This window comes from Camelus dromedarius, chromosome 31, assembly GCF_036321535.1.
Source record: "Camelus dromedarius isolate mCamDro1 chromosome 31, mCamDro1.pat, whole genome shotgun sequence".
NCBI classification, from domain to species: Eukaryota; Metazoa; Chordata; class Mammalia; order Artiodactyla; family Camelidae; genus Camelus; species Camelus dromedarius.
The window spans coordinates 18,779,654-18,806,902 of NC_087466.1; the positions used below are offsets into that span (position 1 = coordinate 18,779,654).

Here is a 27,249-nt window from a genome sequence, read left to right on the forward strand (position 1 = left end):
GTTTTGTGGGATGTGAAGTGTGTTCAGTTTTGTGGGCTCTGTCTCTCTCTCTATTTTAAAAGATGTATAATTAAGAATACAAAATGGCTATGGCCCCTCTCAAGTCTTGGAAGGTGCCTGTGCGAGGGAGGGAGGGGGCCTGAAACTCAAGTCCTGCTGGCTTCAGGGAAAATCCAACTCCGGGCTCGAGGCGACGTCCAGAAGCCTCACCTCAGATCAGATTCCTAATTAGTGTTAAGATTCTGACCATTGAGGGGATGCGATTTGTTACAGTTTGATTTGCAAGCAGGTTTTTTGTTATTTTGAACCTGCGTGTTGCTTTTGGACCTGATGTCAGATGTCTGGACGACAGACAGCATCTCGTCCTAATCTCTCGGTCCACCGCTGGCGAGCGGGGCGTTTTCTCGCGTCCCGCCGGCGCTGGGACGTCTCTCGCCGTGGCGTCTCTCGTGTCCACTCTCTCTGGGCACAGTGTTCCCATCACTCAGCTGTCAAGGAGGAAAGTCAGGGCCGCTGCCAGAAAAAGCAGCCTTCACCATCCGACTTTCCCCGGTGCATTTGCTGTTTGGAGCTATCGCCCCTTATTTACAGCTGCCGTTAGTGGTTGAGAGAGAGGTTCTTAGCAGTGACAGGACAGGAAATTCAGAATTTAAAACGTGTGGGGTATCACGGAAGGGAGTGAGTCATAAAACCTATGTTCAGATTTGTGGAATTTAAAAAACACTTTTTTTTTTCCCTCTCGCAGAAAGACGCTCCTCGGGCCAGTTTACGGCTCTCCCATCGAGCAGGTACAAATCCTCCCGGCAAAAACACCTATGGAGCTGCAGAAACGCTACCTGGTGTTTATTAACAGAGACAAGGTACCCTTTGCTCTCTGCCTCCGTAAGCTGCCTCTGTGTGTTCGGGGCAGTAGTCAGTCCTAAGTGTCACAAGGTTCACAAATGCTTGTTTTCACAGCCAGGCCCAGCGCCTTCCATCCCGGTCAGCAGTGAGACATTTCCAGCCGAGTTACCGTATTTTCTGTGCTCCCAATGAAGACACATGGCCCACCAAAGGATTTTTTTCTTTCTAATTTATTTACAAGGAAAAATCTTAAAAAGACATACAAGTTAGTTACATTTAGTTGTACACTTAATGAATACTCTATATTGAAAAGCATAAAAATCATAAGATGCCAGAATTATCCTGGAAAAACCTGGGCATCTGACCATGAAAAGAAGAAGAAATCTCCCTTTCTGGGTGTTCCTGATGGAACCTACGGTCTCTCTCCCAGGGGACCACCCTGCAGGGGTCAGTATGTGCAGATTCCCAGCCACGTGAGTGACGACTCTCTCACACACTGAGATGGTTCGTTCCAGACACACAGGTCCTTCAGTAAACAGACCTGGAGGTAGCAGGCGAATCTGTAGGCCCAGCCTGGAGCCCCGTTACCCAAGGCTGAATACCTGATTACATCTTCCTTTCCAGGTTGGACTTCAGATCTTGCCAGTTGATGGCAATCCACATAAGACTTCTGCGCTTGTCTGCCACCCAAGCGGGGTGGCTGGACTGACCCTCTCCTACGATGGCCGCTATGCCTTCACAGCAGGAGGCCAGGACCGATCGGTGGCACAGTGGGAAATCAACTTAAGGTACATGGCGCAGTGAGAGGCTTGGCCCCAAAAGGAAGGCGTCATGTGCAGACTCCTTTTCTTCTCCCGGCAACAGCAGACGGGTTTGCCCTGCAAAGTGCAGGCACTGTGCTAGGCCTGCAGGTACAGATACGGCCAGGACCCAGGTTTTGCCTTCGGGGTGCTCCCCGTGACATCGGTTCACATTAACGAGCAGACAAAAGGTTGCTATTCTGTCTCGAGACCCATGGTGTTTGCAGGTGAGGCATGTCATTCCACCTGTGTTCCCGCACCCCCTGAAATACTTCTTGCTCTGTCGCCTGCAGGTGCACGCCAGCTAGAAAGATCTAGCCCCCATCTCCAAAGTGCGTATTACAGAAATAGCGAGGGTATTATTTGAAATGTGTATTTCAGTCTGCTTTTCTCACCCCCTGCTCTGAGCTGAGAATCTCTGCCTACGATCAGGCTGGAGAATTCCAGGGTTGAGCGTCAGAGAGACATGGACTCTAAGGTCAAAGAGACGTGGGTTCAAATCTGAAGCCTGCTGTCTACTGCTCTGGGACCTAGAGCAGGTTTCTTAGCATCTCTGGTCTTTAGATTCCTTGTCTGTGAAATGCGGGTCCACAGGGGTAACAATAGGGACTTTTATAAGATCCTTGTAAGGACCAGATAGGTTAACATATGTAAAGCATAGAACTAAGGACTCAGTAAATGAACAATTTCCTTTCTTCTTCCTTATAAAGGCATTTGCTTATGAGCCCAGGATCTCTCTCATTAAAAAAGGGGGGTTACCACTATGGTGATCCTCTCCTCTCCCCCAATTCAGCGAGCGGCCACAGGGCGGAGCAGGCTCCTTTCCCTGACCACCTCCTCCAAGGCCCTTCCTCTCAGAGGGCCCCCTGCCGGCAGGGCCACCCTGAGGAGCTGGGTTAAAACAGCTCGGAGGCACTGACCTTCTTAAAAGAACAAACTTGATTCCTGGCTCCCAGTAAGAAGTGTATCCCCTACTGTCCGCCACGTGCACATCTTTCTTTTACGGACGACATCGAAGCTTTTCCCCTTGACCTGAGTGGGAGCAGGAGCAGCCAGGTGATGGCTTTGGAGCCATGGTGGTTTCAGACTGCAGTTGCAGCTCTGACCTTCACCTCGGCCTTCACCTGAGAGAGCAGACCTGGAAATGTAGAAGCTGGAGGTGAGCGCTCCCCTAGAAAAGAACTTCCTGAGTTCCCAGAATGCGCTGCTTGATTCCCTGACACCGAGGCTGTTACCTGGCAGGTGTAGGCAAGCAGCACCCTGGTGGGAGAACAGAATCCTCCCTTTTCCAGTTTTGTCCTCTTCTCCGTTGTCTTGTGATCTGGCTGGAATGGTAGAGATTAAAAACAAACAAACAAAAAAAGCACACACTTTCCAATAGCTTTCCTGTGCCTGGCCAGAGTCCAGGCTTCCGAGAATTTCAATTTAATCTGTTGTGGGGACAAAGGATCATTATAAACTAATTAGCACTTCATTGCTGCTTCTGGTGTTTTAATAAGTGCAGTGCTTCGCTAATGGGAAGAAATGTAAAAACCCTAAACAAGGAAACAAACAAAATTCCCCACCAGATCGACCGATGGCGAGTTGCAGGGTGAAGTAAAGATGATAAATCCACTCATGTTCATGTTATTTTAATCAGCGAACTATCACTGCAGCATCTCCAGCCTCCCCCGGGAGTCCCTTCCCTTCATCTCTTCCCCCAGAGTGCCCCATCTTGACTAGCAGGCCACCCTTTTTCTCTCCTTGTCTGGCAACTGTTAAAAAATTCCCCGTGACTTTTTTATGCTCACCCTCACTCTCGCCTGTAATCCTGCTGCCTTGCTCAGACAAGAGCAGAAAGACCTGGGTTCCAACCCCACCTCCCCTACTACTTGCTGTACGACCTGTGGTGAGTCCCTCCACTTCCCTGCATCTCAGTTTCTCCATCTGTTAAATGGGGATATTATCACCGTGTTCAGAGCTGTCTTGAGGGTAGTGATTTCTACCATTGCTGTCCCTCCTCCACTCCCTCCTCTCCTCCCCTAGGGAGTGTTTACTGAGCACTCGCTCTGTGCTGGTTACGGTGCTCCCTGCTTCTCGGACTTTAGTTCCTTTCCCAGAAGTAGTGTATATGTTTCTGGGCACACAGTAGGTTTTCAATAAATGTGCTTCCTTCTTGTGATCTCTCTCTCTCTCTCACTCTCTTTTTTTGCTGCAGGTTAGAACCAAACTTAGGCAGAAAGGGGAAGTTATGAGCCAGTCCCCGGGGTCTCAGGTCACCGCACTGTGGGAACGGCAGGGACAGCCCACACTCAGTGTTCGTGCTCTGCTCACCTCTGCTGTCGCCATTATCCCTGCAGAGCTGGATTTTGTCACTCAGAGGGAACATGACCACTGACGGTCCCCAGGTTTCACACCACAGAGAGAGAGAGTCCCTTCCCCCAGCTCTGGTGGGACAACTGCAGTCCTGTCCCTCTGGCTGTCTCGGCTCAACTGACAGTGGCCAGGAAGCAGGGGACGGCATGTGGTCCTGACCACCAGAGGGCTGTTCCCAGAGACTCCAGAGCTCTGTGAGCCTGTCGCCTGGTGCGTTCCTGGGGGTGACAAGCTCCTCCATGCTCCACTTCTGGCCTTTACCCAGACCTGCCCCAGACCCACATGGCTGACGGCGGCCTCACTGCCCACAGCGCCTGTTGGGATTGGGCTTGGGTGTGGCCTGGGGGCCGCAGAGAGGGAGCCCTCTCAGCCGGGCACCTGCCTCGATGGCTACTACCAGAGCCAAGAGCTGGGTGAAGACTGGGCCCTGCTGGAGGCGGGCCTCAGGCCCATGGGAGAGTACACCACGGACCTCATGCCACCTGCGCAGGTGGGGCTGGCACAGGGCCGAGGGCTGTTCTGTGGCCGACTCTTGTGTGAGAGGGGCAGGTGCCCAGCAGCGCCCAGTTCCTGTTCAGGACCAGGTAATAACAGTCCCCGGCCAGGCCCTGGGCTGCGCTCTTCCCACGCGTTGTCTGCTTTACCCTCCCAGCCATCCTGCGAGGTCGGGACCGTCGGTATCCCTGCTGTACAGATCTGGAGACCAGCTGTGACCCGCCCAAGCAGTGGAGTGAGGTGCTAGGGCTGGAGTTCACATCCGGCCTTTCTGATTCAACCCCACACCCCAACAAAGATGCATCACAGGAGAAAAACAAAGACTTCACATCAAATCCTTTATGTCTGTTCACTTACTTAATTTTCACAGCAACCCCATGAGGCAGACCCTGTAATTATTCCTATTTTACAGATGAGGAGACTGAGGTCCAGAGAGGGTAAGTCACACTTGCCCATGATCACCCCGGTTGTAAGTGGCAGAGCCATGACACACGCGTGTCCTTTTGATTCCAGAATCTATACACTTAGCCGCTTCCCCCCTGTGGTCTACACCAAAGTGTGTTTTAATTACCCCACAAAGAGGCTAATGGCCTGATTAGCAGAAATGCAGTTAGTGGATTATTAAAATGACTTCACATTATTAGCATTTTGCATGAGGCAAAGTCAGTCTCATACAAAAAAGTAGGTTTTCTTACCATCTAAAGGGCCTATTTTTGGAAAAATCTGACCCTGTGTTAGAGAGCAGAGGGTTATTTTTGTCTGACTGGCATGGGTCCCTCGTGGCCTCCCTAGTTTTTATGGAAGCAATTAGTGTTGGCCGTCCACCTGTGCCATTTCCTGTTCTTTTGGCCCCGGTCATAGCAGGTCTAGAGTTACGGTAAGGCTGCCCAGCTGGGGAGGACAGGGGTTCAGCACACAGGAGCCCTCCCTCCCTGCACCCTCCCACAGGAGAGAAGCGTTCCCCAGAGTCTGCGGACAGATTGCCACGCACCTGCCCTGTGCATCCGAGAGAGTACCACCATCATTAATGCGGGCGCCCTGTACCCCCAGGTTCCACACTTGAAATTGAATGTTCCATTTTCAGCTTCATTTTGGGGGGAATTTGCTTGACAAGTTTACCGAGACCCTAACCGTATCTGCGCTGTGACACCCTTCAGAGGTCCGCCGCCCCCCGGCTGCGGCGCGTTCTCGCCTGAGCGCTTTCTAATACTGACTTTTCTGTTACTGTTCCAGTGCCCTGGAGGCAGTGGTTTCTCTTGGGGGTGAAGACCTGACTCCCTTCTATGGTCTGGTGTCTGGTGGCAGGGAAGGAAAATTCTACAGGGTAATTGTCCTCAGAGGAAACACGTTCTGGTAACGTCTCGTTAAGTTTGTAAAACAAATGTGCCCCGGGTGAAACCTTCCTGCTTTTTTTCCAAAGCTCTTTTCCCCCACTGGGCTCAAAATGTATTTTCTAGAAAATGTCCTTGAAGTCTTAATGGATGCTTCAGACTTAAGCCAAAAACGCGTGTTGAGTTTCCATTTTATTTCCACGTAGGAGCTGGAAGACTATTTTTACTACTCTCAGCTCCGTAGTCAAGGTATTGATACAATGGAGACCAGAAAGGTGTCAGAACACATTTGCCTGTCGGAGCTTCCTTTTGTCATGAGAGCAATCGGCTTTTACCCATCGGAAGAGAAGGTAGGTAGACCGAAAACAGGAACAGCAGTGGGATGTGTTATTTATAAAAACGACCCCTAGGAGCAGTCATAGGTCAAAGTGAAAATTTCACATTATTCTTACATAAATGAATCAGAAAGGAGGTTCTGGGCATAGCAGATACACTCCCTAGAAACACGCTGTAGTTGTCAAGATATTCCTTTAAGACGGATTCCTTACCAGAGTTTGATGTCGGTGAGAGCACGGGTTTTGAAATCAGGCGGCCCCTTGCTGGGTGAGGACCAGCCTCAATGGGTTCAAGGAGGTGATGCCCTCAAAGCCCTTGGCACAGCGCCGGGCGCCTGGGACACACTCAGGAATTGCTCGCCATTACGATTATTTCCCTGTGCGGGTGCTGTTCACGTGGCCTGTGTGAGGGGGCTGCCTCCGTGGGGTGGGGGCTCGCCTCCGGCTGTGGCGCTCACGACCTCACAGAACACCCCCAGCTGCAAGGGGCTCCCGGGCAAATGTTCCTCATGGAAACTGTGGCTTAAAATGCCACTGACTGGGTTTTCTTTCCGACTTGGCGTGCTAACATGTTCCCTCTGTAGAAAGTTTGGAAAAGATACACAAGGGGAATGAAGAAAATAATTACTTTTAATCCCACTACACATACGTAACAGTTATTGTATCATCCTGTGTATATATAAAATTAAAAACACATATTGGTACCATGTTGAATATATATTTTTATCCTATATTTTCACTTGATATTATATGATATGCATTTCCCATTTCATTAACAATTCTCTGAAAACATGATTTATAAAGGATGTATCTTAATTTCATAGCTTTGTCTGCTTTAGAAAATAAATCTGTAAAGGAGAAAAAGAAGGTACTCAGAAATAATCAAACATTTTGTTGGACTTCCTTCTATTGTTTTATATATGGATATAGATTATATATATTTGTATTTTAAACAAAGAATGGTCCTTATATGGTGTATATAGGTGTATATTGGTACTTAGCTCAACACTGTACAGAGTGCCTACATGTGCATGTATAGCAGCATTTTCATAACTGTTGTTTTGTGAGCATATGGTGGAAATTCCTTGGTAATATGCTTTTTCCCCCCAGCTTTATTAAGATATAATTGACATATTCACCATTTTCTTTATCCGTTCCCATCAACAGTGCCCAAGAATTCCCTTTTCTCTGCATCCTCGCTAGCACTTGTTTTCTCTCTCTCTCTCTCTTTTTTTTTTTGGTGATAAAAGCCGTTCTGACAGGTGTGAGGTGACACCCCATTGTGGTTTTGATTTGCATTTATCTCCCTTTTGGTTAGTGATGCTGAGCACATTTTTCGTGTACTTGTTGGTCATTTGTATATATTTTCTTTAGAAGAATGTTTATTCGGGTCTTTGGCCTGTTCTTAAAATGGGTGATTTGTTTTTTTGCCATTGGTTGTGGGTTCCTTATGTAGTTTGAACATTAACCCCTTATCAGCTGTGTTTTCTCCCATTCTGGAACAAATGAGAGCACATGTGTTTCTTAGATTGTCTGTATTCTGAGGAGCAGGTAATTAGGTTTCTTCATTGATTTCCGCTTGGAGGAGATACCGGGAATTGAACCTGGGACCTCTTGCGTGCTGAGCATGTGCTCTACCAAATGTGCTGTACCACTCCCCCAGTTTTCTCCCATTCTGTAGCTTGCTTTTTCTTTTGTTGATTGTTTCTTTGGCCCTGCAGAAGCTTTTTTAGTTTGATATAGACAATATGCTTTTTAAAGGCTGTGCACTTAATTGAACCACTCCCCCGCGGATGGACGCATATGCTGTCTGAGGTGTTTTGGCTGTCAGAGACATGGCAGTGATGAGCATCTCTGCGAATGGTTTTTGCACACTTCTCTGATTATTTTTCCCGGATCAGAGTCCTAGAAATAGAATTACTGGGTCGGAGAATATGAACTTAAAGGCTATGTTGCCAAACAGTTTTCCAAAAATGTAGCATTTTACAGCTCGCCATTAAGCATACGTAACTCCTGAAACCCAGCTAAGACTTGGTGTTCTCATTAGGCATCTGAGCACATTTAGTGATGTGAGCTGTGGTCCCAGTCATTTCTCTCAATTTCAGCGGCCTACCCAGAATCACCTTTTTTGGGTACTCGAAGTACGACTGGAAGGTGAGTGTTATTCTCCAAATCACATCTGGAGAAGTGAGCTCTCAGAGCCCATATGTAAGCGCAGGCTGAGTCTTGAATGAGAGCCTTAAAAACAGCAGGGATTCTCTTAAGCTCCTCAAAAGGCCTTTCAGCCAACGTGCATTTTGTAAAAGTACACGGCCAGAAATGGAAACAACTACCAAGAAAGTTTGTGCAACCCACGTAACAGTGTTCCGTAGAGCTGTGTTTCCAAAGTGTGTTCCTTAGAACATTGTTTCCTGAACTGGCAACCTGGAGCATTTACTAAGAAAATCAGATTCCTGGACCCCGTCCCAGATCTAGCCAATCAGGATCTCCGAGTCTGGGGCCTGGGAGTCTGCATGTGTCCCTTTTGCCCCTCACCTGGTAATCCCGCCGGGGGAGGGCCCTCCTCCACAACGCTGCACAGATCGCCGTTGATGTCTGAGGGTCATGTTCATGGGCCATCCGTCTCACGTTTCCTGTAAGCTCTCAGGAGCCTCTCTGCTGGCTGCAGATCCAAGCTATCGTGCTAAGGAGGCAGCGCCAGGTCACAGCTGGGAGCACAGGCTCCCAGGTCAGGTGGCTCTGGGTTTGAGTCCTGACTGTAACTACTTGCCAGCCGTGAGACTCGGTCAAGTTCTGAACCTCTGCAAGTGTCAGTTTCCTCCTGTGTAAAATGGGGATGACACTAGTACCCACCTCCTGGAATTATTGTGAAGATGAAATGAGTTTCTGTTTAGTACAGGATGTGGCACCTGTTAAATGTTTGAAAAGCACCATCCGATATTACTGTCTCCATCACCATATCCTTGATTTTGAACGTGTGATTATGAAAGGCCTTTAGATGAACGGTTCTCTGACCCCGTGGATCTTTGTTTACAATACCTTCTCTGGTTTTTTTTTTTTTCCTTCAATTTTAACTTTCTTCGTTGGGGGAGATAACTAGGTTTACTTACTTATTTATTTAATGGAGGAACTGGGGATTGAACCCAGGACCTTGTGCACGCTAAGCACACGCTCTGCTACTGAGCTATACCTACGCCTGTACAATAAAATTAGTTTTTTATTTTCTTGATTCATCTGGCAAAGATACTTTATGTAAATGGCCAAAAATCGTCAAATTGACGTCGGCCCTCTCATTCAGGATTCTTGATTTTTAGACCCTGGGCTCGTGTGACTGCGTCCTCTGCTGGGTCGGTAAGGGAATTCTGGGTGTTTAGCCTTTGTGACTGTCACCCACCTGCCAAACGACACACTGAAGCAGGAGGGTGGCACAGGGTGACAAGGGCTTTTCTGCTTCCTAGAGAAGTAGGGGAGCATGGTCACTGAGAGCTCAGCCCGTTATCCTGGCATTGGCAAAAAATTAACTACGTACCAAAATCGTGCTTGATAAGTAAAAAGTAGCCAGAAAAATAGCCTGCAATATGTGTTATAAAGTGACATTGAATACTGTTCAGCCATATAAAGCTAAAAAGAAATTAAAATGGTTATTGCAAGGTTTTCCCTGGCTCTTGTGTGCATGTCCCCCACCCACAACTCCCTTGCCAAAAAGGGGAGTTACAGTGCTCCGCTCAGTGTCTTCATAAATCCCTTGGACTCCAGGGGTTTTAATCCACTTAAGAAATACGTTTACTCTTTGGAGATGTTTTCTGAAGGCCCCCAACCCAGATGTGGCCACATCCGTGCGCAAACATTGTTCGTTGATGAGTTGGTTTATATCTGAAGCTCCACGGGGAGAAGTTTTTGATCTCTTGTTTTCATCAGATTTATAGCGATTTTAATAAAAATGTTTTCAGGGCTTTGAAACTTTTAAACCTGGGCTTTGTCGTGATTAATGAAACATTTCCTATTAAGATGCAGCTGTTCCCCCTCCCCCAAGGCGTTGACTAAAGAAGTATGCCCAGCTTGCAGAGTGTGTTAACACTCGGTTACATAAAAGACTTAGAGATTCAAACCAGCCTTCCCCGCACCCCCACCGGCTATACATTATTTATATTTTTCTTACGTCATTTTAACTGCCTTGGGGATTTGAATCTAGTCAGTGTGGTAAATTGAAGCCAAATTATACAAGAATATAACCCTCCCCAAAGAGTTCCTAACCACTCCCACCCTTTGTGGAGCGCTGTACTCTGGCAGACCACAGCTAACGTGGTGGGGTGGGCTGCTTTTATAAATATTCATTTTTTTAAAAGAAAGATCTGCAGTGTTTATAATGTTATAGAAGGAACCGAAACTTAAGTGTCACGGTTTCTGTAACTGATTTCACATGAGATAGTTTTATCTTCCATCTTTATAAATCTGTTTTTTCCTCTGGGACTTTGAAAATTAAAAAAAAAAATTTTTATTGAAGTACAGTCAATTATAGTGTGTCACTCTCTGGTGTACAGCACAATGTCCCAGTCCTGCATATACACACATACATTCGTTTTCATATTTTTTTCCATTAAAGATTGTTACAAGATATTGAACATAGTTCCCCGTGCTATACAAAAGAAACTTTTTAAAGAATCTGTTTTTATATATAGTGGCTAACGTTTGTAAATCTCAAACTCCCAAATTCATCCCCTCCCACTGCCTTTCCCTGGTAACCGTAAGATTGTTCACTATGCCTGTGAGTCTGTTTCTGTTTTGCAGATGGGACTTTGGAAAGTCATGTTGGGGCAGGGCTCATGCATCACACGTGTTCCCTGGCCACTTGTGGCTACGTTGCTGTTTAGCCTGCAGAGCGTTATAGGATCTTGATAGGTTTTTGCAGTGAACTAACAGCAGTCAGTGCGACCACTGAATTCTATAAATTAAGGGCAGTCCTGGCGGAGAGGTGTGTGCCCAGCCAGAGTCACACAGCGCACGCTCAGCAAATCTTAGTTGAATGAGTGATTGAATGGATAAATGAATGATGCTCGCTGGTCACGTCTGACTGCAAAGACGATGAGGAAGATAGAATCCCTGACACTACTATTTGATTTCAGAGTAATTAATGGCCCTAAGTATTTGGTATATTTGGCAGCTTTAGAGAGGAGATAAACAGTCACTTAACTTTTTAAATGTGCATATCTTCGGAACCAGCAAATCTGCTTTTAGGAGTGTATCCTACAAGTGTACGGTGAGGCACGGTGACTGCAGTATAGTTTATAATAGTGAAAAATTAAAACACCCTGGACATCCACTGATAGGAGATGGGATATATAAAGTAAGGCAGGCCACCTGCCCTTGGTAGTTACTAAGCAGAGAAACCGACCTATGTTTCTTGACTCAAAAAGAATGTTCTGGTTTTGCTGTTAAAGGACAAAAGGCAAGTTACAAAACAGTGTGTAAAGCGTGATCTCACTTCATTAATAATAATAATATATGAGATACATATACACAGGGTGTAAACCTAGCAAAACTGAAGAATTGTTCCAGACCCTTAATGGTGCGGACTTCTGAGGCGTGGGGTTTGGGAGGACCTTCACTCTCTGCTTTCTGCACATCAGCCCGTGTCAGCTGGGGCCTCTGGGACCAGCTGGAACCCAGCCCTACTCCCGGCCAATCGAAGTTTGGGGGCTGCCCTGGGGGTTCCCACGTGGGAGCCTACAGCTCTGTCCTTTCCAGACCTGACCCCCCAACTCCTTCCTTTGTTTCCACAAAGTCAGGAAGCCTGTTCACAGCAGACAACTTTCTTAAAAATTTGTGAATCACCAGAAAGAGTCAGAAGTAACCACATTTCACAGCAGCTTCCCTAAAACTGATTATCAGGCCTCCTTCCCAGTCCTGATGCCACCCCCACGGGGGCGTCCCTGCTGCCCTTCACCCCACGCAGCACTCCCCTACCCCGACCCAAGGAGCGCCAGTCCTCTCCTGTGCTAGCCTGGCCGGCGCAGCTCTCGGCTTCTATGTCCGGGTCTGCAAGGTAAGCCCCTGTCGAGGGTCAAGACATGAAAAGCTTCCCATTTAGTTGCTGCCACCCTCCTTGGAAGACAGCTGTGGTTGTAAATTGCCAGGGAGAGGGGAAGCTCATACGTACATTTCTGTAGCATTTAATTGTTCTTTTTTTGGCGGGGGAGATAATTAGATTTATTTAGTTATTATTTTTAGTGGAGGTACGGGGGATTGAACCCAGGACCTTGTGCATACTAAGCACACACTCTACCACTGAGCTGTACCCTCCTCCCCCTGTATTCAATTGTTCTTAACTACAAGCAGTAGCTTGTATTGCTTTTGTATTCAGAACAAAACCCAGAAAGATAAATGAACAAATCCTCCCAAAGTCTGTGCGCTAATCTTTGTGGCTGAACCGTGGTCCCAGCTGGGACGGAGGGAGCGTGGCCACGTGGTGCCGCCTTCCCGACACGAGGAGGAGAAACAGTGGTCCCGGGCACAAGTTCTGCTCCGATAAAGACGCCGTGGGAATCTGGAAGTCTGCACTTTGAAGAGAGGTCCTCAGTCTGCTGGGTTTGCTCTGAAACATAAACACCAGGAGGTCCTTCCATCCTGAAGGTAAGAGAAGCGGCCCACTGTTGCAGGGAGGCCTTCCTGGTCCACCGAGGGCCCAGCCCTGGGCCCCTACGCAGCACCTCCCTGCAGAGAGATCAGGGCAAGCCCAAACGATTTGTTTGTTATGCTTACAGCATTGAAAGAAAGGAATCCGAAAATGCTGCGTGGCCAGTGGAAAAGAACACGGCTGATACCAGCGTAGTACCACCACCCACGGCAGCGGCTGCCGGCTCTTCTCGCTTGCACTCTCCCTGCCGACCCCTCTGTCCTTCAGTTCTCATGACAAGGAGGTGCTTTTAGCATCTCCATTTTACAGACGGGGAAAGTGAGGCTTTGGGGGTGAGGACGCTTGCACAGGCAGTCACTCAGCCACTTGGGGCAGGGCCGGGGTCTGCACCCCAGCCGGCTGTCCCCAGACCCCCTGTCCTGTTAGGAAATGCACACCTTAGTGCAAGCAAGGAAGGAATCCTGAGTCGGGACACTGAACACTGGTAGCTGCTGAGGGATGGGGGAGAATGGGGTGTTTTACTCCTCTTTCCAGCTCCAGTGTTTGAATGCTTTATAACGAGCCTGTGTAGATCTTCGCTGGTTTTATGATCACAAAAGAATAGATCATAGTCGTGGTGGGAAATCCGTTCTTTAAAATACCGATGTCATTTGCTTTGTCACTTGCCTTTGCCATGACTCCACCTCCACATTGTTTTTCTTCCTTTTATACAATCTTATTGAGATATATCACATACCATACAATTCACCCATTTAAAGTGTACGACCCAGCGGCTTCAGTGTGTGCACAGAGTTGTGCAGCCATCACCACTGTCTGACCCTAGAACATGTTCATCACCCTGAAAAGAAACCCCAGACCCCTTAGCAGTCCCTTCCCATCCCCACTCCCTTCAGCCCCAGGCAACCACTGCTCAGCTTGCTGTCTCTATGGACTGGCCTCTTCCGGACAATTGGAACAAATAGGATCATGCGATATGTGATCTTGTGTGTCTGGCTTTCACTGTTCTCAAAGCGCATCCGTGTTGTAGCATGATCAGTGCTTCATTCCTTTCTAGAGATGAGTAATTGTCTGTTCAGTCATATGGATGCCACATTTTATTTTTCCATTCATCAACTGTTGGACATTTGAGTTGTTTCCACAGTTTGGCTGTTGTGAATAATACTGCTGTGAATATCTGTGTTTTTGTGTGGAGGCGTGTGTGTGTGTGTGTGTGTGTGTGTGTATTTTGGGGGGGGGGTGTATATAACCAGGAATAGAATTGCTGTGTCAACTGGTAACTCCATGTTTAACAGTTTGAGGAGCTTCCGGGCTATTTTCCATTCATACTGTTTCTTGAGTTGAACCAGGACCCAGCTGATGCTTCTGGGTGCAGCCACAAGTCAGGCTCCGGCTTTCCGAGAGCTGCGGGCACTTACCTGACAAACCCTGGATTGTGGGTTTGGGATGAGGTGAAGGATTTGTCATTCAGATTTTAAAACCTTTAAAAACATTCACCCAGGGCAGGGAAGACTCACTGGGGGTGCTTGAGGCCGGGCTCTGTGAGGGGCTGGGGGAAGGTCCCCTCGAAGGAAGCGCCGGCTGAGTGTTGTGTTGCGGTGGTGTCGTCACCACAGAGGCCCGGCACTAAGGGCTGGCCTTCTCCCGTGACAGCGTCCGGCGGGCAGGACCCAGCCGTGGTGTGTCTGGCTCCCGGAGACAGAGGCAGCTGTTGTCCAGATGCAGTTCCTGGAGGAGGCGGGGGCAGCTGGGAGTCACGGGACGGTGCCTGGAGAGCAGAGGTGTCTCAGATGTGACAGGCAGTGAGGCGGCCCAGCCCCAAAGCCTGCCGCCCAGCCCCTCCGTCCCCGGTCCGGGTCAGGGCCAGGAGAGGCCACAGGGCCAGGGTGCGAGGTGGGGACGACACTGGGCCAAAGATTGTCTCCTGGTTTGTTGAGGGTGGTCTAGAGAGCACTGTGCATTGGGAGGTGGATTTAAGGAGGAGGGAGAGCCCACCCAGCCCATGAGTCTATGAAGCTGTCACAAAAGAAGCCGACCCGCACCAGGAGCCTGTTTATAAAAACGAGGAATGGCCCCAGTTCAAATGTATCATGTTCCTCTCTGTTCAACAGGGAGGTTATAAAACTTGATTATAAAACATAATTTCAAGGCCATCAGTGGCTTCCGGAGGCTGACAGCAGGGTCACAGGCCCAGAGGCCTGTGGGGTGAACAGCAGAGGCAGGAGGGAGACATTGTGGGCCAGGCGCCTCCAGGCCTCCGAGAACAGGCCACCCTCCTGTCACGGGGCCTGGGCAGCAGTACCCACGGAGGCCCAGGGGCCGTCTGTCTAAATGTTCAGAAGTTACAAATCAAGCGACAAGCTGTTGAGTAGACCCCTGGCCTTGACAGTTCTACCTTTAACACGATCTGATCCAGACGGGGGTACTGGAGCTCCTCTGAGCTCTGCACTTGGCCGGCCAGCATGGGGGGAGCCAGGCTGGCCGGCCACTACCCACTGGTCTTCCCAACCCCGGCTCCATCCTTGCCCACACTTCAGGCCTGGGTGGGCACACCCGGGGCACAGGTTGCTCTTAGGAAGACAACTTCAGGAAGAGACCCCCGCAGGCCCTAGGGCTGGGCTTGGGTATTTGCGGAAGGGGATCCTGGGGTTCAGGGTTCCCAGAGTGTGGCCCAGAGTAGAGGGGCCATGGAATCTGTGTGGGCAACTCCCCGTGGTGCCACAGACCCCTCTGAGGATAGGGTGGCTGGAGGGGCCCCTCTAAAGTCCTTGGCCCGGGCAGGGGCCCTCTCTTGCCTGGATGTCATGTTGTCACTGCCAGAGATCATCTCTCTCTAGAAACAGTTTCTTCTCAGTGCTACCCAGCTCTTACTATCTGGAAATGCAGGCTGACCATGACCAAATGCCTCTGATTTTTCAAGAGAAGTCTGAAATCCAGATTTCTCTATGAAATCTCCCAATACTTAAAGCACCATATGAACTAAACGAGCACTCTTGTGGATTTAGCTCTGGGACCACCGGTCTTCATCCTCAGCCCTGCAGATAGCAAGCCCTTGATGCCTTGACCAAACCCTGACCCTCCAGCCCTCCTTGTCACGACTTCTCTGCCCAGACGGAAGGTGTGGCAGGCAGAGTAATGGTCCTAATCCCTGCCTCCCATGAACATGTTACCTTGCATGGCAAATGGGATTTTGCCGGCATGATTAAATTAAGGGTCTCGCGATTAGGAGATTATCCCAGATTACCCAGCAGATCCAATGTCATCATGAGAGCGGGAGGAGGGCTGGAGTCAGAAGAGGTCAGAGTGAGTGATGAGAATGCTGACTTTGAGGATGGAACGGGGCCATGAGCCAGGGAATGCAGGCAGTCCCTAGACGCTGGAAAAGGAAAGGAAGCCGAATCTCCACTAGACAGAAGGAATGAAGCCCTACCAACACCTTGATTTTGACCCTTAAAACCCGTTTCAGATTTGTGACTTTGAGAACTGTGAGATCAATGTGTGTGTGTGCTTTAAGCCGCTAGGCGTGTAGTGACTTGTAGTGTTGGCAGAGATGAAGGTGCTTTGGGAGAGTTTCGCAGGCACCCCGCCCTGGTGCCCCCCCCCACTCCTCCTGCCTGCATCCTCCGGGGCCCCCCTCTTCCATGAAGCCTCCCCAAGCCCACCCATCGGAAAGCTCCTGCAGCCCTGGGTGTCAGTTTCCTGCATTTTGACGCAAAATCTTTAAGAGCCATGATATCCAACTATGTTAAAATCACATAGGGCAACTTTAAAAATACTGATACCTGGGCCCACCCACCCCACCCCTCCTCCCCCAGTCAGTGGAGCCTAGGGGTAGAGCCTGGGCCTGGATGGTTTATAAAAGCCCCCAGGTGTTTCTCATGGGCCCTGAGGGTGGAGCCTTCCTGATTGTGTGTGTGTGTGTGTGTGTGTGTGTGTGTGTGTGTGTGTGTGTGTGTGTGTGTGTGTGTGTGACACTCCTAGAATGCAGGCCTGTTCTAGTAATAATTAAGTGACTTGCCTTTCATTGGGCCAGCACTAAACCCAATGCTCAGTAACTTCTGGTAAATTGAACTAAATTAACTGGGGCAGTAAGTGGTTATTCTAAATAAGCCTTTTGTGAGTTTAGAACTTCTTCTCTGGCCTCATTGTGCCCACAGTGTTTGTTTCTTTCTTTCCTTCCCCTTCCTTCCTTCCTTCCTTCCATCCTTCCTTCCCCTTCCTTCCTTCCTTCCTTCCTTCCTTCCTTCCTTCCTTCCTTCCTTCCTTCCTTCCTTCCTTCCTTCCTTTCAATAAACATTTCTCTGGGCCTTTACAATGTGCCAGGGTCTGAACAAAGCTGCTGTGGAAATGAGAGATGAAAGCTACTGCTACAGCTTAATGGAGGAGACAGATGGGGGCCCAAAGAATTAGCACACGCACCACAGCTGCCACCCATCATTACTCTCTAATGAAAATCACAAGCCTGGTGCTGATTCTTTTTGGCACAAGCATCACCTCCATGAACCACTGTGGTTCTCGAAGCTGTGGCCCCCAGCCCGGCAGCACCGGCCTCACCTGGGGATTTGTAAGAAAAGCAGATTCTCGGCCCCCATCCCACACTCATGGGATCAGAAACTCTGGAGGTGGGACCCGCAGTCTGTGTTTGATGCCTGATAAAGTGTGAGAAGCCCTGCCTTAAAGCCGCGCTTCTCAACCTTGGCCACACATTCACATCTCCTGGGGAGCTTTTCAAAACTGTGACTGCTCATACTCCACCCCAGACCAATTAAATCAGGCTCTCTGGGAATGGAGCCTGAGCCTCAGAATGTTTAAAGCTCCCTGGGTGAATCAAACGAGCCCCTGCCTTAGTGGATGACAGGCCAGCACGAGAATGCCAATAAAGGCTGGCTTCAGTGTGCTGCGGGCCGGCAGCGGGGCCCAGGGAAGGCTCTCAGAGGTCTGTGCCGGCTCCCTGGTTCCTCTCCCTGAGCGGAGCAGAGCGCACCTTGTTTAGGCACAAAGCAGAAGCTGCCTTTTCAACTAACACTTGCAAAGTAGGCTCGGGAAAGAAATGTCAGTGATGCCGAAGCTGCCAGCTCCGTGCTTGTTAAGCAGTGATTCCTGATCAGTCCTTTAGGAAAAGAATGAGGTGAGTCACCTACAGAGTGGTTTGCACTGAGAATGTTCACTGAAATCCCCGGAACGTGCTAGGTATGAGTAACTCCAGGCACTTTTGGATTCCTTCTTGTCGTCTTTGGGTTAGTCTTCTATTTCTGAATTGAGTTTAAATCGTATGCTGCGTTTATAAAGTACACATATCATTTACATGATAACCTACGTATTTATCAATTGTAATTTATGTAATTTATAATTACATTTATTGTCATTAGCAAGGGCATGGAAAGTATCATCATCAGAACAGTGACTGACTATTGAGTGCGGACTGTGTGTTAGGCATTGTGTGAGCACTTTAAATACAGTGTCATAGTAACTTCACGACAGCCCACTGCAAAAGGTTTACCGTGTTACCCCCTTTTTCGAGATGAGGAAACTGAGAATAAGGAATGTTAAGTCACTCACCCAAGATCTATAGAAAATGGCAGAGCCAGGGTTTAAACCTCGGTCTGAACAGCATCATCTGTCATCTGATCATAGTTTTAGCCCCAGTCTCCACTGGCTCGTGGTAAGAGGAAGCACAGGCATATACTAATACTATTAAAGTCAAATAGTGCAATATGTAAATAATACGCCACAGGTTAGTTTTATTTATACATAATAAATTACACATAACTTAACATTCCATTGTATATAATATAAGCTCAATAAATGCTATACGTGAAAATGTTGCCAAATAAAGCTACTTACGTAGTATCAATTATGTTTCTTTTGTATCCATAACCAATGATATGTCTAAAGACATTCCTGGAGTGTTGCATTGAGAATATATGGCTTCTCTGAAAATAAGGGGTGATTACTTAGACACAGTGTTAAAGGGAAAAAGCAGGATACAAAAATTAGATACAAAAAAGATATATATATATATATATATATACACACATATACACCAGTTTTGCAAAAATAGACTCATATATTTTATATGCATGGGTGAAAGGAAAGATGGTATCCCATATCTTTCAGAGAAATTACCATCAGACGGTTGGACTGCAGGAGGTTTGTGTTTTCTTCTTGATACTTGGGGCAAGACCGAGTAGACACTAGGATTCCCCAGATAGGCTGATATTTTGCATTGTTTCAAACTGGTGCTCTATGAGTTTTTGTTCTACATTTATTTAGTAGACAGGGAGAAATTGGTTATCTATTGATATATATTCCCTTCCTGAGTCATTCCTACAGACCAAAGTAGAGTTTATTTTCTGGAAAAAAAAAAAAACCAAAAAGCTATTTCTCACTTTTCTGTGGCTCTTATTCTCTCCCTCTCTCCCTCTCTCTCTCTCTCTCTCTATATATATATATATTTAAAACCCCACAATTTGGGGGGAGACATAGTAGTTTTAAATGTAGACATTAAAATAAGTTACTCATTTCTAGCCGCTTGTCAGGCATGATTCCTGAATTTCAGCTGACTAAAATGTGCATGGTACAAAAATACTGCAGGGAAGGCTGATGGGAGAGAGGGATGGTTTTGTTAGTTCTTATGTCCTATTTCTCTCCTCTGTGTGTTTTGCCCCGCACATCAGGAGCCTCGTGTGGAGACCTGCATTAACTGTCACCACATTTTAATTTGAATCCACAGACATGTCACCCACCACTCTTTGCTCATTCTAGAAAATTCAGAATATACACAAAGAATGACTTTCCAAATCAGAAAGCAGTCCTCATAGAATGAAGTGGGAAGTGTTCCCTTTTCTTCTGTGTTTTGGGAGAATTTGTGGAGAATGGGTGTTCTTTAAATACTTGGTAGAATTCACCACTGAACCCATTTGGTCCTAGGCTTTTCTTTGTGGAAGTTGAAAAATTACTAATTCAATCACATTTCTTGTTAGAGGTCTATTCAGATTTTCTATTTCTTCTTGAGTCAGTTTTGGTCATTGGTATCTTTCCAGGAATTTGTCCATTTCACCTAAGTTATCTGATTTGTTGGCATACAGTTGCTCATACTCCTTTTTATTTCTGTAAGGTTGGTACTGGTGTCCTTTCATTCCTGATTTTAGTAATTTGAGTCTTTTCTCTTTTTTTCTTGGTTAGTCTTCCTAAGATTTGTCAATTGTGTTGATCTTTTCAATGAATAATAGCTCTTTAGGTGTTCACTTAAAAAATTATACCATATAAGTTACTTGTATGTTGCATATAATCTTTTGTATGTATAAAACATGTAGGATAAAAATGGAAAAGAAAGAAAGGAAAAAAGAATCATGGTGCAGTTAATTGTCTTAAGAAACTTACTGAGGCCATAGGTCCTATATTTGAGTTTCATGCTGAATTATTTGCTTATTCATATAAACTGATTTCTAAATTCTTTAGGATTCTTTTAAATGAAACTAATACCTGCTTCACACAGCAAGGATGCAGTGGATACACTGTGAGACACTTAGGTGAAAAATGGTACAATGAAACAGGATTCATGCCTGGTGCTTCTAGTATTGACCAATTGGACAGTGTATCAGGGCTGCTGTGAAAAATACCACAAACCGGGTGGCTTAAAACAACAGAAATTTAATTCTCTCATGGAAGTCTGAAATCACGGTGCATCAGGGCGGTGCTCTCTGTGAATCCTGCCTTGCCTCTTCTTGCTTCTGGGCTTACCAGCAGCCCTTGGCGTTCCTTGGCTTAAGCTGTATCAGTCCCGTCTCTGCGTTAGTCATCGGTGGTTACCTTCTCCCTGAGTGTCTCTCTCCTCTTTTCACAAGGACACCGGTAGTGCTGGATCAAAGGCCCACCCTCCTGCAATATGACCTCATCTTCACTGATTCCATCTGCCATGACCCTGTTGTTATTTATAAGGTCGCATTCTGAGGGCCTGGGGGTTAGGACTTCAACATGTCTCTCTCGGGGGATATAATCAACCCGTAACAGACATGTTCGAACCTAGCTGTGAACATTCGTCTGTTCCTGTCTGATTCTTAGAAGTCTATCAGAGTGTCTTTTCTACTTATCATGGTCTTTTTTTTTTTTTTCTTAATCTCTTCCCTAGATTGAAGATATGTTTAACGAAATCAGATTTAGTGAGTACGTGGACACTGGGAAGCTAATCGACAAAATCAACTTACCAGATTTCTTCAAAGTTTACCTCAATCACAGGCCACCCTTTGGTAACACCATGAGTGGCATTCAGCAGAGCTTTGACATTCTTGGTTTTACCAATTCAAAAGGAAAGAAAGCTATTCGAAGAGAGGATTTCCTGAAACTGCTTCTAACCAAAGGTAAGTGTATAGATAGGCATGTCTCGTAATACCCCTGGGCCGTCCCCACTGGAGAGAACGGAGCTGGGGAGACAGATCCCCTGGCATCTCTGAGTTGTCGGGGCTTCAGCCGTGTGGGTGCCACTTACTGACCACGTGGCTGGCAAACATGGAGAAGGATGCCCGGCCTGGGAACCAGAAGGATGCAGTTTACGTTCCAACTTCTTGAAACTCTGCGAGGTTCAGTGCCCTCACTCGTAAAGCGGGAATAAAAGTGTCGGCCGTCAGTCTCACAGAGCTGTTATGAGATTGGGCTGCGTTTGTGGAATTTTTCATTTTTACCTACTGTTTTCCTCATCGTTTTATGTGAGGAAGTCACGTAACCTTTTTCTCTGGATGATCATGTCATCTCAGCCAAATCTGTGCTTCTAAAGTGAGGAGGTTTGAAACGAGGCCAAGCACAGTCTTTATCAGAAAGTTATCTTATTTCTCTGTACGTGCCCTGGACACCATTCCCCGGGCTGGGTACCATTTTTAACAGCATCTGAGGAGGCATATGGGACAGTAACACAGGACTCTGTAGATTGTTTTTGTGCCTCAAGAAAGGGAAAGAGTGGAATCCTTCTCTAGAAGACCTCAGAGTGATAACCCTAAGCTCTGGCATTGCTCTCAGTTGCACAAGCTGAACCGCCTCCTTTCCCCTTCCCGACGCCCAGGGGAGCACATGACGGAAGAGGAGATGTCTGACTGCTTTGCCACTCTGTTTGGATTGAATCCAGAGGGGTGGAAATCCGAGCCCGCGGCCTCCTCCGTCAAAGGTAGGGCAGTGGGCTCTGTCTGGGCACGGAGCCGGGGCTCGTGCATTTGTTGTAGACTTAAGTGCATTTATTTCTCCTGACTGGTGCGAGCTGCTCTCCTTAATACCGTGCACACAACAAAGCGAGTCTGTTGGGAACCCAGCATGAATAAATTATGAAAAGACCAGGGAGTGGCAGTCACGTCTAAGAGATGAAAGCGTTCGTTCCCGTGCTCTGTCCGTCCTCTGTGTCTCCTGGCCTTGTTTTTCCCTTTATTCCCCTGACCCAGTCCTCATCTTTCCAGCTTGGGTAGGCGAATATTGGCCGCTAGTAGAAGATACATTTCGGAAGCTTTTGCAGAAGAGGTATCATCAGGAGAGCCTGGGATGAGGAGATGGCAGTGACTTGGGAGGCGAGCACAAGCCCAAATTCAAGCTGCCTGGACATTAACTTTTTAAAGATCCTCCTCCCCTCCTTTCCTGCTTGAGGATTTCCCATCCCCTTCTTTTAGTCCACTGGAGAGAGGAAAATGCACCCAGAGTTAGGGTTGTGAATTGAAGCCTGGGAGGAGCCAATCCGAACAGCTCTCCTGGGCCAGCTTGTGCTGGAAAGTGTCCTCGGACAAGCCCTGGACGCTGCCCCGGTGACCCCGTGGTGGCCAGAGCTGCCACCGTTACTGAGCCCAGAGTCGGGAGCAAAGATTCCTCACCAAGCTTCCTCCTTCTCCCTCTCCTTTCTTTGTCCGTTTCCAATTTCAAATGAAACAGGTTTCCTAACTCAGACAATTCTAGACTCCAGTATCTAACCGGTCATTTCCCACCTGCTAGCTCCTCTTCTCCATTCCTCGTGTATTTGGAATCTCAGACTATAACTTTCCCGATTGTTTTATGTGGGTATAAGTAAATTGTTTTATACGTATAAATATAAATAAACACACACACACAGTGTTCCTAGGTGTCTCAAAACAGTAAAATCAAATATGCCGTGTAGTTGAAGCTTTCTAATGAAGTGTGCAGGGATTTGGGTAACAGCGCTCCAAACCCAACCCATAAAGGAGGGGTTTTAACCAATTCCCACCCAACGGTGTTCAAGGAATCAGAGCCAAACCCCAGCCCAGAGTCCCTCTCACTTCTGCTGAGCATCATTTCCTCGTGTTTTTGGAAAATGCTTCTGAGGTAGAAAGCTAATCATTGTGTAAGCATTTGTTTTCTTTTCTTGTTTGGCTAGGTTCAGAAATTTGCTTTGAAGAACTTCCAGACGAAATCACTGCAGAAATATTCACAACTGAAATTCTTGGCTTAACCATTTCCCAAGATTTCAGACAAGAGCCTACGGTCAGTGAAGCTAGGAGGAGTGTCTGAAGCACAAAAGACTTTGTGTGTGTGTGTGTGTGTGTGTGTGTATGTGTGTGTGTGTGTGTGTTTCCAAGAGGCACTGCTTTTCCCACATTTCCCTATCCCCACTCTAATCTTCAGAGAGTTTAGACATTAAAAGCAAATTTCTGTTAAGCAATGGAATTCACCAAGTTAGACATTCCGTTGTTTCTGAAATAGAAAAGTGGGCAGAGGCAAGAAAAACACTGGCAGCTGGATCGGCTTGGTGGCTGGAGACCCTGGCTGCCTTCTCATGCCTAATGCAAGGCAGTGCTGCCTGGAGGGGGTTTGGACAGGACACTGAGGTGACATGGTCCCCAGGGGGCAGAGGGGACCTCCTGCTGTCCTCCTCATGGCATGTGTGGCCTTATTCCCGCCCCCTCGAGTGGCACCTGGACCCTTTGCCTAACGTGGCCTGATACAGAGCTTCCCCACAGCTGGGAGGTTGGGGCGGGGGCGTTGAGTGCTCTGTGCTCCTGAAAGCCCCAGCTTGTGGCTTCTTATCAGCAAAACACCCAAGCAGTTGTGTGCGGCCGTTACGAAGAGCATCACTGGCCATGCTTAACCCCGGGGGCAACTGCCAGAGAGGATGCAAAAAAGCGCCCCCGGCGCCCTGTGTGCGCTGCACCTGGACCAGAAACCACAGGGCTGGCCTCTCCGGTGCACAACGCGCCAGGCCTGAGCACCTGCCCCTCCCACACGCACACGCACCGCACAAACCACGGCTGCCTCAGATTCTGCTGGGCTTCAACACCACAGTAGGTAGAAATGGGCCAGTTCCGGCTCTGGGGGTGTTTAGGGGGCGTGATTAAGTTTTCAGTGATGTTGCGACCTTGTAAACAGAGCATCATCGTCTTGTAAACAGATGAAAGTTATGGTCTGATTTTACGAGTTTTGACATCTGTTATGAGGTCTCATTCTGATGAATGTGGCAAAGGTTATTCTCCACGCACACTCAGTCCAACATGCCCGCCCACCTGAACCAGCTCTTCCCGAGAAATCAGCATTTGAGAGAAATGTTTCTGATCCCTGGAAAGGTCCTCCCTCCTTGGGAGCTGAGGTCCACGTGAGGAGCAGAACAGCCCCAGGCACAGAGCCCCCATGCACGGCGTCCTCTGTGAGTCAGGTGCAGCCCAGGGCGCAGAACGGAGCCGCCCGCCCTGGCCAGGCGGTGTCACCGCGGCCACGGGACGGATGGTGGGGGAGTTCCCGCAGGCCCCCGCTCATCAGGTTGTGTTGCCAGGGCTTTGCAACCTGGTTTACATTTTGTTCTTTTTTAAAAACACGAAAAGAAGAACAAGCTTTATGAATCAACTTTGCAGCTGCTAAGGGCTTAGGAGATGCGATTACCAAGCCAGTTAGAAAGTTCCTGGGGACCTTTTAGGGAATAGAAAATTCTCAAATGACTTGTTCTCTTCAAAAAGTAACTCGGAATTGGATGCAGTCTGGACACCAACCAGGGGCTTCTCTCATTAAGTCCGGCTCTCTCTATTTGGTTCTTATCGACATTTTTTGGAGTAATTGTCTGGAGCAGAACCTGCCAGTGACCAGTTGGCCCCGCTGTGGCTGGGCCATTGCACAGGAGCCACTGTTGGGCCCAGGCTGAGCTGCTCCCTCTGCTGAGCCGGCTTCCTGCGGCCCTCTAAGTCAGTATGGGGAAGGGGAGGCCCTGGTTATGGCCGTTCATCCAGGAAGGCCCAAAATAGCAAGGGACAACAGGATCTGTGTCAACAGCATCCCCGGCCTGCTCCCAGCCCAGCCTGGCCAGGGGGCCCTTCTCACCCTGCCTGCAGATGCTCCTCCTGTTGGGGTGTCTCTCGGCTTCTCTGACCAGGGCGGAGAGCGGCCCCTGTGCACCTGTCAGCCCCAGGAGGGCATCTTCACCTCCCGCCCGGGGCAGGTACGCCTGCTGGCCACACAAGTGGTGGAGAGGAAGGGCTCCAGCGCCCCGGTCCAGGGGAGGAGGCGGAGGACGGCCTTCCTGCCAAGTGAGCAGAGAGCTCAGACTCTCCCAGCGGTGTGGGTGGCGGAGCAGCAACACCAGACAAGGAGGAAGGAGGGACGGAAGACAGTACCCGTTGGGCTTGTACATCAAGATGCAGGGACACAACACTGACCACCAAAAAGCACAGAGTGATGTTCTTTTGGAAAAAGAATGTATTTCATGTGGAGGCTCTGGCTACCGACCTCTGCATCCTGGCCTGTTGCTTCTAGAATTCAGGAGCACGAGAAATAGCAGTGGTCATCCAGGAGCCACCAAGAGCCCCCCCCAACCCCCACTCTCTCCTCCAGACCCCCAAGCCCCTCCTGCCTGAGGTGAGCATCTTGTTTGCACAGCAGGGCCTTGGAAGCCCATGGGCTGGGCTGGACTGGGATCAGGATTCTGCCGCTGCACTGAGTGGCTCCCTGTGTGCCCTTGGGTGTGGCTAATCTCTTAAACCTCAGTTTCCTCCTGGAACAGCTCCTGGGGTGGTGACGAGGATTAAAAGAGACAGTGCAAATAAAGCATTCCTGGCATAAGGTAGCGCTCAAAATAGGACAGCAGCTATTCCTACTGCAGGCAGGAACTGTGCCTGAGGCTCGGGAAGACGTCTGATGAGATTGAACCTCTCCCAACTCCAGGGTTTCCGCGTCAGTTAACACTTGCTCAATTGGGGTCTCGGCTGGACTTGATAAAGGGCCCTGAATAAATATTTGTGGGATGATTGAATGAATGAACTTGAAGCTTCAGTGCTCTTTTAATAGCTGACTTTGCTTTTGAATCAAAGTGAATCCGGTCCTCACGGACCGTCTACAGCAGGGTCAGCAGACTCTCTGGAAAGGGCCAGAGAAGAAACAGTGGAGCCCCGTGGGCTGAGTGGGCTGTAGGGACGCCCCACCCCGGCCCTGGGAGCGCAAATGCACATGCACACTCTGGTCCAGGAGAGAACGAACGTGGCCCCATTTCCAATCAAACTTTATTTATGGATACTGAAATTAATTTGGATTTCACAACAATTTCCATATATCATGAGATGATCTTCTGATTTTTTTTCCCAACCATTTAAAAACATGAAAGCCATTCTTAACTTGCGGGCCGCACAGAGACGGCAGCCCGGATGCATCCTACCCACTGCAGGTTGCTCCACCTCTTCGGCCAGGATGACCCTTTCCAACAGAGTTTTACAAATGCAAGGAAAGTGTACAAACCACGTGACTAGTACTCTTCAAAAATGCCTGGGTCATGACAAAGGAGAGGAGACTGAGGAACCATCGCTAGTTGGAGGAGACTCGGGGGACGCGATGACCAAATGCGAATGAAGCCAGATCCTGGGTTCCTGGAACAGAAAGAGGACATTAAGATGCACCAGTGACACCCAGAGGAAGTGACTTCACTGACGTCACTGCACCACAGTCAATTTCTTGTATCTTGTTTACGTGAACGTGTACACGAGGGAAGCAGGTCTGTGGGAACTCTGCGTCCTAACTTTGCAGTTCTCCCGCAAACCTGAAATACTTCACCATTAAACCTTTATTGAAAAATGAAACCTGTACCTCTTTTCTGTCTCAGTCACCCCTGGATTGTTCCACAATCTGCCCCGTGCCTCTCAGCTCTTGAGCAAAGTCTCCTGCAGCTGGTCAGAGCCGCTGCTCCTGGGTGACCCCCCGGGCCATCTGTTGGCTGCAAAACCACCCCTCTGCCGTGCTGCCCGGCAAAAGGGTGCAACAAATGCAGGCAGAAGGGTCTTTTTTTCAAAAAAATCTGTGTCCTCAAGCCAAGGCTGCCTCAGCCTGACTGTGTTCTTGAGGGACTTGGCCGGCAGAGGTTCCCCTACGGGCAGCTGCTGAAAATTGACTGTGATGGATACACACAGGGCACTGGGCATCAACAGTAAGTAGCCACCCTCCTCATGTGTCATGTAACTACCCTCTGCTGGCTTGGCTAGAAGGAACATTACACACACACACAT

At 48.4% G+C, this 27,249-nt stretch overlaps 1 protein-coding gene across 1 annotated transcript in view; it reads left to right on the forward strand.

Annotated features, from left to right (window-relative positions):
* CFAP251 (cilia and flagella associated protein 251) overlaps window positions 1-26,966 on the forward strand; it is a 65,434-nt gene extending 38,468 nt beyond the window's left edge. Inside the window, exons 17-23 of the mRNA XM_031442624.2 lie at window positions 746-860; window positions 1,468-1,631; window positions 5,727-5,817; window positions 6,031-6,174; window positions 20,922-21,150; window positions 21,846-21,947; window positions 23,154-26,966. Coding sequence (XP_031298484.2) covers window positions 746-860; window positions 1,468-1,631; window positions 5,727-5,817; window positions 6,031-6,174; window positions 20,922-21,150; window positions 21,846-21,947; window positions 23,154-23,287 — 979 coding nt within the window. The 3' untranslated portion in view covers window positions 23,288-26,966. The remainder of the gene's footprint in view (window positions 1-745; window positions 861-1,467; window positions 1,632-5,726; window positions 5,818-6,030; window positions 6,175-20,921; window positions 21,151-21,845; window positions 21,948-23,153) is intronic.
* Window positions 26,967-27,249: the final 283 nt, after the last annotated feature.